The sequence below is a fragment of the Pseudopipra pipra genome, chromosome Z (assembly GCF_036250125.1).
Source record: "Pseudopipra pipra isolate bDixPip1 chromosome Z, bDixPip1.hap1, whole genome shotgun sequence".
NCBI classification, from domain to species: Eukaryota; Metazoa; Chordata; class Aves; order Passeriformes; family Pipridae; genus Pseudopipra; species Pseudopipra pipra.
Genome location: NC_087581.1, coordinates 68,581,761 through 68,594,622, shown reverse-complemented (window position 1 = coordinate 68,594,622; position 12,862 = coordinate 68,581,761). Strand labels below are relative to the sequence as shown.

Genomic DNA, 12,862 nt, shown 5'->3' with positions numbered 1-12,862 from the left:
GCGCGGCCGGGGCGGGAGGAGGAGGAGGAGGAGGAGGAGGAGGAGGAAGGGGAAGGGGCCGGGGCCGGGAAGGCTCCAGCGCGGCCGCCGCTGGTGCGGCAGGGGCGGGGCGGCGCGGGAGGCGGCGCCAGCGGCCGGCGGGGCCCGGAGTCACCGTGTCACGGCGCCCGGGAAGCCGTTGCCGCCGGATCCGCCCCCCGCAGGGCGAGCGAGGAGGAAGGAGGAGGAGGAGAGGGAGGAGGAGGGAGGCCGGCTCCTCGCCGCCTCTTGTGTTTTCGCCCCCTTCCCGGCCCAGCCCCGGCCCCTCTCCTCTCGCAGCGGGGCGGCGGCGGGGGGGCGAGGCCGCAGCGGCGCCCGAGCTGCCCGCGGTAGCCCTGGGAGGGGCCTGGGCCGCCGCCTCTGGACTAGGATGTCCCGACATGAAGGTGAGCGGCGCGGGGCGCCCAGGCCGCTCCCGGCGGCGGCGGCAGCGGGGCCCGGCCCGGCGGCCTCGGGGGCCGATCATCATCATGGCGCCGCCGGGAGCGGGCCCCGGGGCCCGGCGGCGGAAGGAAGGCGAGGCCCGGGCGGGCGGGCCGCGCTCTGCAGTGTCATAGCGGGGCAGGCCGGTACGGCCCGTTCGCCGCGCGGCCGAGGCCGGGCGGGGCCGGGCCGCAGGTACGGCCGGCGGGACCCGGAGCTGGCCCCGCTCCGCTGCCCGAAGGACGGGCGGAGCGGGGCGCGGCGCCCCCGGCGGGCCCGGCCGCGGTGGGTGGGCGGCGGCGCGGGGCGGCCCTGCCGACGTGTCGGCCCCGCCGCGGCGGGTCCGCCGGGCCGGGGGCCCCGCTGGGTGCCGGGGAGCGGGGCCGGGGGCACAGCGGGGCGAGCAGCCTGCGCGGCCCTGCCGAGGGGTGTCGCGTCCTGGCGGCCCCGGGGGCGGCCCCCTTCCCCTTCGCCTTGCCTTGCGGCGCAGGAGGCCGATGCTGGTGTAGTAGTGGCATGTTTTGAGGCCGCCAAAGAAACGTGTCCTGTGTGCTGCCTGCCCCTGCTCCCAGTTGTGTTTACCGCCGTAGAGGAGTTCGGTTGGTAGTTCAGCATTAGTCAGAAGGAGCAGGGTGGAGGAAGAGATGGAAGCTAAGAAAGGAGTCTCTACAGGAAGAATACGGGAGTGTGAAAACAGGAGAGAAAGTCGCTGGGTTTTTCTGTGCCTGTTTACCAGCGTGTAAAGTGTTTGGACTACTATTAAAGTACTCTGTAAAAGCGGGGTTTGTCATTTGAAAATACAACCTTCTGCCATGTTAGGAACTTAATTCAGCACCTGTCTCCATTTTCTCTTATCTAATTTCTCTTTTCTCTTATCTAATTTCTCTCTGTTTTACCTAATCTTAAAGTGTTTTGACAAAAACATTTTAGGGGAATTCAATATTTATAACTCATAATGCTGGCTTCTAGTTGCTTGATGCTGGACAGTGGTGTATGTGCAATGGATTTTTGGTGTGTGGTGCAGTATTTTGCAGACTTCTTGTTTGTGCAAATATGTGTGCATCCCTATCAAAGAATTGTCTTTCCTGAATCCACTAGCTCTTTTTTTGCTTGCTTGTTAAAGTTAAATTTAGTGGGAGTGCTACTTTCTGTTTCTCCCCTCCCCCTGCCCTCCATAAAATACATGGTTTCCCAAGAGGGTGGAGATGGATTTCATTATGGTTAAAGATGCAGTTTTTAACTGAAGTGAGCATTGATCACAAAGTTGTTGTTGCTGGTGTTTTAGGACTATACAGTCAGTAAGACTTCGCTGTGATGCATGTATCCATATACTTTCTTTGAAGCACAGTAGTAGAATACAAGCTTTTCTAGCTTGAACAGGCAAAAATTATGGAAGTGATATCATAGTGATATCATGTGTTGTTCTTCAGTGGTAAATGCATGGACTATTATAAAAGGTGGTGATATGTGCTAAAAAGACATTTCAGTCCTGGAGTGGCCTTTTTAAGACAGAAAAAGTTTGAAGGTAGGTTTCCGTGTAAGAGTGTTTCTGATGGAGAGAAGATTTTTGGTTTAGTTGTTAGATTCTTTTTGTAGCAAAGAAAATTACATTTCCTGTCTTAAATATTTGTTGATGTTTTTAGAAGGAGTGACTGTTAATGAAATCAGGCTTAATATTCTCTTTCCGAAGCAGATTCATCAGTGATTGTTCTGTTAGGCACACCTAGTTAGAAAAAAAAGGGAAATAGTTGTCTCTCTTGCCTGGTGAGTGTGAGTTTTGGTGATTTTTGTATTGTGGATGTGGACTACTCAGGTGTGTGTGTGAACAGGCACATATGTTCCTGAAACCATGAGAACACTGTGAGATTAAAAATGACATCTGCTACTTTGTCCTTGTGATCATTTTCATTAACAAGCTAGTCTATCTCTTAATTTCTCAGTGATTCTCCTCGCACTTCAGATGTTTTCTTTTAGTCAACTTTAGTCGCAGGGATAGAATAACACATTAGTGTGGGGGACGTGGTTTTCCAACTTCATGGAAAAGGGATTTGGAGACTTGATTTTGGTAGAACTCTGGAAATCCATAGAAATTATATATTAAAAAAATAATTCATGTGCAAGGTCATTCATAGCTGACAGCTTTTGATGCAGTGTAACTAGTTTGGGGATGGCTGTCTTGGAAGAATATGGTAAAGGGAAAAAGAAAGCTTTAGTCATGTTTAAGTGATTCTTTTTTTTTTTTCCTGTGTGTTTCCTTTAAAATGGTCCATCTGCAAAGTTACAAAGATTTATTGATGGTTCTTCACAGCATCTGGATGCTGTACCAGTTTTAGGACGGAAAAGGATTAAATGGAGAAATTAGAATTCTAAAGTCTCGGGACTTTAAATAGGTTGTGAAGCATCTGATGGAGACTTAGGCTTACTTTACATCAAAGTTTCGTGACCGTTTCTTTGGTGTAATAATCTCTGCAATACAGTTGTTGGGGTTTTTTTGATTGTTTGGTTTTGGGGTGGTTTTGGTTTTGTTTATTTTTTTTAAGGGAGATTTTTTTTATGCTTTAGAAAAATTCTGACCACAGCCTGCCTTTTCACTGTGCTCTCATTTCACACATGAACTCTAGACTCGTGTTTCTCCCGAATTCAGGAAAATGGGCACCAACTAGAATTTGAATTATTGTTGCTTTTTTTGAAATGTTCGTTCATTGTTTAAGAGACTTCGTTGGTAATGCTGTCAAGTATTTGTCACTTGCTATTGCTGGTCTCTTCTAACTTTTCAAACCCATTTTTATTCTGTGATTTGGTGTTAAGAGACTAGCTATTCTCTGCCTTTGGTTTTGTAGAATGCAACATGAGGTCATCCCCTGGTCTTGGATTTCATGTTGTTCCCTTTATAGGAGCAATGTGCTGTGTTTCTCTGGGTTAGCCCCTCTGTGGTGGAGTATGTGGTGGTGTAATATTTGGCAACCTACAAGGAACAGGTAGGTAACTTTTTTTTTTTTTTTATGCTCTAGAAAGTTTACCGGTAGTATTTTGCTTATTAAAGATTACCTCTTTCTGTGGGCATGCATCTGGCAATGCTTCTCTCCTATGTCGGGAGACACCATGCAGGACAGCAGAGAAGTATAGAATTACCACTTCCAGGAGTATCATTAGAAGACCACTTTTGCAACTTCTTTTGGAGAACTAGGTTACTGCAGCGTTAGTGGCCCGGCTTCAGGTTCCCCACACCTGGCAGCTCCAGAGGGCTCCCAGTGCCATACCACCAGCATCACCTCTGTCTCACATGCTCTGCACCCCACTCCCAAACCTAGTTCCATCCTTTTTTTCTTATTCTTACTAAAGGGTGTAGTCTTTAAGCTTCGAGAAACAGTCAGCAATAAGTGGTAGTGATTTTTGATGGTGCCCATTTGTCATCTTTTTTTATGAATCAGCAAAACCCTGCAGTTAATCCTAGTCCCACATGTAGTAAAGTTGTGAATGGATGGTGGTAATGCAGCTAGGAAGGGAGAGCTCCTCAGAGTGACTGTGGAGTTTCCAAATGTTCTGTGCCGCCTTCAAGCTCCTTGTACTTCAAGGAGCTGATGTCTTGGTGCTCCTCTCTTTTGTGTGTATACATAAATGTGTGGCACAGAGATACTTACATCAAGTGCTTATTTGTAATAGAAGGGTAAATAAGTAAATCTTAAAAAGAAAGACACCAAACTTGGTCTTTGAAATTCAGTCCATCATAGTTGCAGTTGAATATGTACCAACCACATAAAAACAATTAATGTAAGGGTTACGGTAGCTTGAGGCCTCTGGCTGTACAGCGAAAAATTGGGAGTCTGGGCTGATGACATTTTTTATATGCTCATAATACAAAACATGAACAAAACTTCATAACAAACTCCTTGAAAATGTTAAAAGAGTAATTTCTTTGTAATTATGCAACAGCTGTGTCATACTTGAGCTGCAGGAGGGTACTACAAACTTCTGACAAGACAAATAACACTAAGCAGTTGTGGGTAACTTAATACATCATGTAATGTCTGTTACAGAATTGCTACTAAGTGCAGAATTAATATATTTTTGCATGTAAAACTTTTAATTCAGTTACCAAGACTACATATTTTTCATAGAAAGTGCACAAGATACTGTGTTAGTGAAGTATGGCATTTAATGATGAAATGTGCTTCTGTGAGACCAGTTACAACTTGCTGCCTTCTGATACTTACTTTGCTTACATATTCTCCAAATATGGAGTTTGCTATTTCACAATACAGAATAATAACAAATTCTTTTGTATGCTGCTGCCACTTGAACCTATTTTGTAGAAAATAAATCCAGATTAAGTTGTATGTGTAATATAAAACAGTGAGGTTTTTTGAATTTGTACCAGTACTTGAGTCTGATGGAGCATTTTCTAACTGTATATGCAAGGTGCTTTATACTCCTGTTAGTTTTACTCTGTGGTAGCATAGGAATGCATCTAATTACAGATCTAGTGCAGTGTCTGAAAATGAGTTAGTGTGACAATTGGACTATTGAGAGCTGTGTTTAGAACAAAAAATGTTAAATATAAACAGCTGCAAATGTGATCAGAAATATTTGAACACAGTAATTTGCTTTATTATTAAACTGTTGTTTGATTTCAGAAGGAAACTGAATGATCATTTAATAATAAAAAGAGCTGGAAACATAATTCATATTTTAACTGAAAAGATGCGTAGTGGTTTTGTGGAAGCTAGGTTTTCATTTTAAAAAAAGATTACTGGTTCTGATGGTTTAGAAAAACAGACAGAGTGTGAACCAAGATGCTGCTGTACCTGCAGAGTCTGTGAACAAGGTCCTCCAAAAATGTTTGTAAAGAGACCATTTTTTCTCTCAGATCATCATAAAAAGTAATGCCATGGATCATGGGAAACAGGAGAAAAAGATTAGAATTAGTTATCTATGTTAAAATGTTGGTAGCCTGTATCTTAAGCAGAAAAATGGGAACAGAACAGTGATACTTTTACTGTTTTTGGGTGGGAGTGAAGAGAGAAGGCAAATGGTGAAAAAACTCATACATCCAAATATTTGTTTGAACAAAAAGGGGTTCAGGGGAAATTCATAGAGCCACGAAAATTGCTTGAGCAGTACTGGACAAATAAAATTCGTACATGTTAAATAAAAAGAAAGTTTTTCAAATACTTTAGCGTGTTTACATTACTGATAAGGTTTGAGGGAGAATTTTTGGTGTCGCTTCTTGGTTGTTGTGTCTTCATTGTTACCTTACTTCTGTTACTGTTAAATAAAAAGCCAAAGTGGCGACTAATGCGGGAAATGTTAACACATCCCTGGACACCACAGCAGATTTGAAGAACGTCGCTCAGGAACTGGGATGTACCAGAATTTGGTTGCAGGGACAGCAGTAATTCAGTGTTTTTTTAGTATCTTCATGTTGTACACAGTTGCATATTATGTACTGCATACCACCCCTGCCTCCTTTAAGGTGTGCAGGAGGGTCCTCTGTGTTAGACCACTTCTCAGTGTTTGGAATTGTGCAGCAAATGAGCAGATAGAAGTGTTACAGAAATAAAGGATGGTCGAGGTGTTGACAGTGGAGCTTTGTTGTGGAGAGCTGGATCTACTGTCCTGTCTTGTGCTGCAGAGTTCTTGCGAACTGCTAGGTAAATACCTTCAGCAAGAATTCACAGGTAGCTGTTAGCTGTTCCTTTGGTTATGAAGGCCTGATCTGGGGTTTTGGGATTGAGCATTCACACCTGCAACTGTAGTAACTGAGCAGTGAGCTTTGAAAAAAACCCATTTGATTCTAGAATATCAAGGATTCTGAAAAATCCATCCTTTGGCTTCTTGGTGGCTGGGTTCAGTGGACTTAGAGTTTTAATCTTTACATGCCTTGGTTTCCCTCTATTTCAAGAGAAAGAAAATACTGCTCTAGAAGTGCTGTTAAAGTTAATTTGTTGATGTTTGTGCTGCATTGAAATACAATAGAGAAAATGCTTGCAGGGAGAAGGCAGTGAGAAAATCCGTGGTCAGTGCGAATTTTTTTGAAGTGTATGATAACTAAGGGCTCAGACTGTCAAACAAGGACAAAACAGACATTCCTGTTTGTTTACTGATCATATGCACTGGTGCACTGAGTAAGGTGATATTTTTGGGGAAAGGAATCTAATTGTGTTAGGTAGCATTTCCAGTGAATTCTGACCATGGATTGATTCTAGGGATATATATTTTTTATATTGGTAAGGTTGTGAGCTTCCATAGTTTTTGTTCTTGGAATAATTTGGGCTAAATCAATCCTCCACATGCAATGTATTCTTCCCTGTACAGGATTTAGAACAGATGAGGGGATTTGGAAGCTGTAGATTTTGAAAACTGAGAGATAACAGAGAAGGGATATACAAGCTTAACTGTAGGCAGAAATGTTGCTCAGTCATACAGAAACAACATTATTAAGGTACTGTGAGCAGCTTGGACACACTGAGTTCAGAGAACTCAAGCAGAGTGCTGTTAGTGACTCGGGATGTGTGAGGGGGAATTACTGCATGGACAGAAGCTGAAAAGCAGTTTGCCTCAGAAAGGCTGATACCGAGAGAGAATCTGAAAGAAAGGCATCATCTGCATAAGATGTAATCTCTAATATCCTTTTTCAAATAGAAAAAGAAATTTCATGAATTCAAAAGGGGGAAGAAAAGTGAACTGCTTTTTCATACACTGTGTAATGAGATTGTGAGAATTTTTTCATTGAATGTTCTTAAGGCTACCTTGTATCCGGATTGAACAATTAAAGCTTTGGATTTTGTCTTAAACTTTCTTCTCCAGGTTTTTTGTCTATTTCAGATTCAAGTGTTTTTCTTAAGGATCTTAAATTTTAGGTCTCTTTGCCTGAAGCATCACTTGAGCATCTGGTTTGAACTTACTCCTATGGGGTTTTTGTATATCTAGTCCACAGGGTTATCCACATTTTTATCTCAATATAATATTTTGACAATTAATTTTGGTACCCTGAAATAAGACCATTTTGAATTCAGTGTGGAGCATAGAGACAAACTCGTTAGTTTCACTGATTTGGAATATATGTGTAACCCAGCTTTTCATTTACTAAGTTTGGAAGTGAGGTCTGTGCCAAGTGAAAATTGTGAGATAGCATCACAGAAGCCCCCGAATTATTTTGGAAGGCAAGTACAGGTGATGGCTGGATTCCTACCACTTTAAGTTATTTGTTCTAGTTTGGAATTAACTTTTAAGTATCGATAGAAGTTGTCACTGGAACCTCTGACATATTAGGAGAAAATGGTTCCCCCTGCCAGGTTTGTTCTGAGAATGTGGTTTGAATGAATGGTAGGAGGAGGATGGATTTATTTGGTAATTTTTGTCTTTTTTGTCTTTTAATGTTAAAATATTTTTAAAAAAATATTAGGCTTAATCTGTGATTTGCTTTTGTATGATAATTCTTCTTCTTATTGCCCATTTCTCACCCTGAAGTGAGTTTCCTGCATGTATTAATTCTTTCTGTTGTGATTGTTTTATTTGGAGCTTCTAGGAGACTTTCTGTAAAAGTTGCCCCATTTTCAGTTGAGAGAGACCTGGGTAAAACTTTTTTATTGCAATTAAGTGTGGAACCTGGACGCAAGAGACCGTGATGTTTTTCCCATTTGCACATGGGATATCAGGTGGAGATTTTGTATTTTGTAAGAAAGCAGTCAGGAAAGTCTTCTAGAGGTAGGAATTGGTGGTCTTGTACCCCATCTCAGTGAGTTTTGTTGATGCAAGTCCATTCTTCTAAATTTTTTACTCATTGGGACATTTCACTAGCATATACTGTTTGCAGCTATCACTTCATGCAGTTTTCCTATACTATTTAAAATTTGTTTTTAATTTCAGCATTTGTATAATTTCACTTTTTTTTTTCAAGATTCTATTTATCCTGTTCCACATTGATTTGTATCATCCCACTGTCATCACTGACAAAAATCCAACTGAAGAAAGACATTAATTTAAACAAAAAAAAAGTAATTTTTTTTTTAAAATACTGCAGAAGTAGGATGAAAAAACAGACAGAGTTTAAAAAAAATTATAACTGCATTTTTTTTTCTTATCTCAGGTCAGATTTGGTCTTCCCCCATCACTTCTGCCACTTCCTGGTGCCAGATTCTTTTTGGGAGGCAATGTTTCTTGTCTTGACTGACAAGAGGTGCTGTCTCTGGTAGGATAAATTATCTTCTTTGCTTTCTTTCTTTTTGTCTTTGATCTCTTATCTTTTACCTCATACTTTGTTGTCACTATTCTTTCTTCCCTTTCCCCATTATGCTCTCCCTTTCTTGCTTTCCTCCTTTGAGTGCTCTGGGGTGGGATTTTCAAAAACACCTGGGGGAAGCTGTAGACCCGTGTCGGGTTCAAGTGCAGTAGAAATTTAATGCCTGCCTCTGCAAGCCTCTTTGAAAAGCAAAGCTCTGGCATTTCTTGCCCTCACTTATTTCAGAAAACAGCTGTTGCTGAAAAGGTTTTTAGGCAGTGTTTTCTTTGGCCAGTTACAGAGATTAATCTGTATTTTGTTTTGGGTTTTTTTTAGTTAGCTGATGAGATGAAGTGGCTTTAGTAGTGAAGATTTAACTAGGTTATGACTGAGGTATTCTTTAATTACTTGTCAAGGAGAGTCCTTGTTTACAGAACTCTTCAGTAACAATTGATTCCTAGTGTAAATGCTATTTACTGTCAGCTTATTGATACTAAAGCAGCCAGTATTATTGGCTAAAGGTGATTACTAGTGGCCTGCTCTATTAGACTATATTTACTCTAAAAAAAGTAAACTGTGAGGTGAAATATTTACATATAAACAGTGTAGAAATTGGTATAAATTAATCTGACAGAGGAAAATATACATATTCCTGTTAGGATTGTAGTTTTAAACTGATTTCTCAACCAATATTGGGACCAACATGAGTTGCTTTCTGAATGCTTGACAGTATGGCAGGAACTTCATGGCAGCTTCTGGAAAATAAACACCTGGGTGTGTGCCTAGAACAACACTAGAATTACTTGGCAGTTGAATAGAGGCATCCTGGAGGTGGCTGGTTGGAGAATGGTGCTGTGAGCTGTGTTAAACATGTGGTACTCTCTGTACTTGATATAAGTACCTCAAGTATACTACCTCCAGCAGCAGTGCAAGATCATACATGATTTTCAAGGTCAGAAATGCACTAGGATGTAGTCATGAAAGGACTTCTTCTGTGATTGTCAGTAACTTCTGTCTTTGTCTCCAAAGAAATGATTCTGGTAAGAATCAGTGTTCAGTTTTATGGGAAATAAGTTTTTACATAGCTTAGCAGTGTGTGTGTCTGTATTAACTTAGGATCTTAGAAATCAGTATCCACCTGGAATGAATTTTAAACTGCTGTGAGTCTTGAAAATAACCATTGTCAGTTGGACTTCCTTCTGTAATAGAATGAAATTAGCTCTGAAGAAGTCTGTGTTTTGGGCACAGAGGCTTGTCTGTGCTGAGGGTACCATCACATCACTTTTCACTTCAACAAAGCAAATATTTCAATTATTGCAAACGTTTGCATGTGCTTTTGATATAGGCACTAATGCTGAGATGTACCTAGCACAAACAATGTTTAGTGTACAGCTATTATTTGTATCAGTATGCAGGCTGAGGTGTAGATTGTCTCTGCAAGTGGAAAATCTCTGTAGAAGAACTTTGTGATCCACCAAAGAGAGGGGTCTGTGAGAGCAATTTCAATAACAGTAATAGTGCCGGAACATAGGTCACACTTGGACTGACACAGATGTGCCATTGCAGTTTCCAGGGTTTCTTCTGACTTTGTCTTTACTTTCTGAGAGTAAATAAGGCCACTAACTTCAGCACCTGAATTATTGGTACTATTATTTTTCAAGTACCCAAAGCAGACTCTCTAAACCTAGCTGTGGAAAATGAGGTAAGAGATGAGGGAAAGAGAATTCAGGATGCCCTTGAAGAAGGACACCTAAGCTTTGCAAAAGTAAGCTGTAGAGAATGCAGAGCTTTCTACGTCATGACTAAGCTTTTTTCAATCTAGATGTGAATACGGTAGCTCAGATGATCTTAATTCCATACCTGTTCCCTGCTATGGTTTGTACTGTTCTGATAAGATGAAAATGTCAGTAAATGTAGTTTGATCTTTGTGTAGATGGGAATCAGTCAATTCTACTGTAAACCATGACCTGTTGATTATAATAATTAAATACCATGTAGATTTAAGGAGGTGGAGTAGAAACTGTACGGAATGTCTTGACCCAGGAGTAGGTCAAACACATTTTCAAGCTCTCTTCTCCTTTGATTACCTTCAATTTTGGAAAAGTACAAAGGTGAATAAACTTATTTGCCCTCCTGAATTCAGAAAGAATGTATGCTGTGATCTGCAGATATCTTTTCTGAGCTTACTTTGCCATAAGGATGTGAAATGCCAGGCAGGGTCTGTCGTCGTATACACTGTTCCTTATTCCGAAAAACTTTTGTGAGGAGTGGAGAAAACAGCTGGAGATTTTGCTATAGAAGAGTGGCTTTGGAAATGAAGATACACAAGTGAAGATTTCTTACTATATGACCTTGTCTTTCTAGTGAAAATAATTAAATAATTGACTGTTATTAGTCAATTATTTAGTGGTAGAGCCTGATATTGATAACGTTCTTGTGCTGTTGCAAACTGCTGTCTGAAGTTTAGTTGGAAACAGATGATCTGCAAGATGCAAACTCTCAAGTGTAACTGATGTGACATTAAAAAAATAAAAGTATAAATGGAGGATTTTAACAGGTTTGGGGGTTATTTTATAATCCGTTAGAATATTATCCAACTCTTAAGTATTGGAGCCAGTTACTGGGAGGTGTCATTACTGTACCTCAAAACTCAGTTATTATTTTGTTCCTGGAGGCATTAGGAATTAAAGGAAAGTGACCAGAAAGTGAAGGAATGAATTGTTGAGAATTCTGTGCCAGAACACATTTATTTAGTGAAGAGTGAAGTACTTTGAGGTGGTAATTCATGGAGATGCAGGACTCTAGCTTTGAGGAATACCATGATGTATTTTTGCAGAACGAGTATTTCAAGTCAGCTGCTGGTGAACACTCTTTGTAGTACTTGCATTAAGCGTTGTGTTGAGCTTCTTTCGCACCTCTTTTTCCTTTCTTCTAATGCTCTTGAAAAAATTATTGCTTTTCAAGGAAGCAGACACTTTCTTAGCTTTTGTAATAGGACATTGCATTAAATGTCCCTGATTGGTAAGATGGCGCTGCCTTGCACACTCTTTCACAGTGCTAAGCATTTGGAGATCTTGGTAGCATATAGCAGTTTTAAAGGTCCATACTGTAGTTTGTTCCAGTTATGCCAAAAACTCAAGAGAAGCTGGGGGACTCAGGAATGCCTCAGAAATTAGAAACTGCAGAGGAAATGCTTTGAATGATCTGATGACCTACCTTCAGAATGGAGCAAACCTTAGGGGTAAAGAAGACTAAAGAAGTTGTGTGTAAATAATAGGATCCTTTTGTTTTCCTCCTGCAACAATTGTAAGGCATCTTCTAAGGGTACACAAGAAAAATTGGGTTGCTGTTGACTCTACCATAGGCCCTCACTTGAAGTAGTTGGATCTATTACCTGTACTGAAAGATGTCTGCAAATCAAAAAAATGCTTACAAAACTCCAACTATGAAATATATTTTATGTGGAGAGTATTTCAGGTACATTACCATACCTCTTTCACCCTGAAAAATTTTATGCTCTGATGGAACTGTAAACTTTGGGAAGGTAGGAGCTTCTGAATTGCTTCTGAGTTTCGTTGCTCTGCTGAGAGGTGTATCAGTGAAGTAAGGTAGCTACCAGCTCTAGCACACCCAGAAGTGCCTGGAAGGAAAGTAGTTAATGTTTACTTTTACTTGTAATACCTGGTGTGTTGTAACAGTTGATAGAGAGCTGAGAAAATCTGTTAAAATAACAGTTGGCTTAAAAGCTGTACAGGAATGTGGACATCCTGTTCAGCTGAACAGGCTGAAGGTGTCTCTTCACCTCTGTACCCCATCAACACCACTTAGAGGGCTGCCAAGGGCAATGGACGGAGTTTCAGGCTCATACCAACCCCACTTGACGGGTATCTCTAGACTAGAGAACTTGCTATTTTTATGGTAGAACTGGTTGCATGTTTGACGCCCATTCCCATGTCAAACATGAGAATCAAACACAGTGTTCAGTAAGGCAGTCTTAAAAAGGTACTAATTACAGAATATGCAAGTTTGTGGGTGAGTGATTTTGCTCATAAACATTTGAGAACCTGAAAAAGTAGCTTACTGGGTGAAAACCACCTTTGTGTGGAATTCAAGCGAAGTGCACTGGGCAGTGGAGAACAGAGCTTTTAGGTTAGTCTGAAAATGTAAAGAAAAAAGTTG

General features: G+C 41.2%; 1 protein-coding gene across 2 annotated transcripts in view; it reads left to right on the top strand.

Moving 5' to 3' along the window:
* The first annotated feature begins 223 nt into the window (after positions 1-223).
* Positions 224-12,862, top strand: part of KCMF1 (potassium channel modulatory factor 1) — a 47,647-nt gene continuing 35,008 nt past the window's right edge. Inside the window, exons 1-2 of one of the 2 annotated variants that reach the window (XM_064642061.1) lie at positions 225-425; positions 8,552-8,653. Coding sequence is in view for 1 of the 2 variants with exons in the window: in XM_064642060.1 (XP_064498130.1) it covers positions 410-425 (16 nt within the window). In the remaining variant the exon portion in view is untranslated. Of the gene's footprint in view, positions 426-8,551; positions 8,654-12,862 lie in introns of both variants that reach the window. The other variant, XM_064642060.1, reaches the window with a different exon arrangement.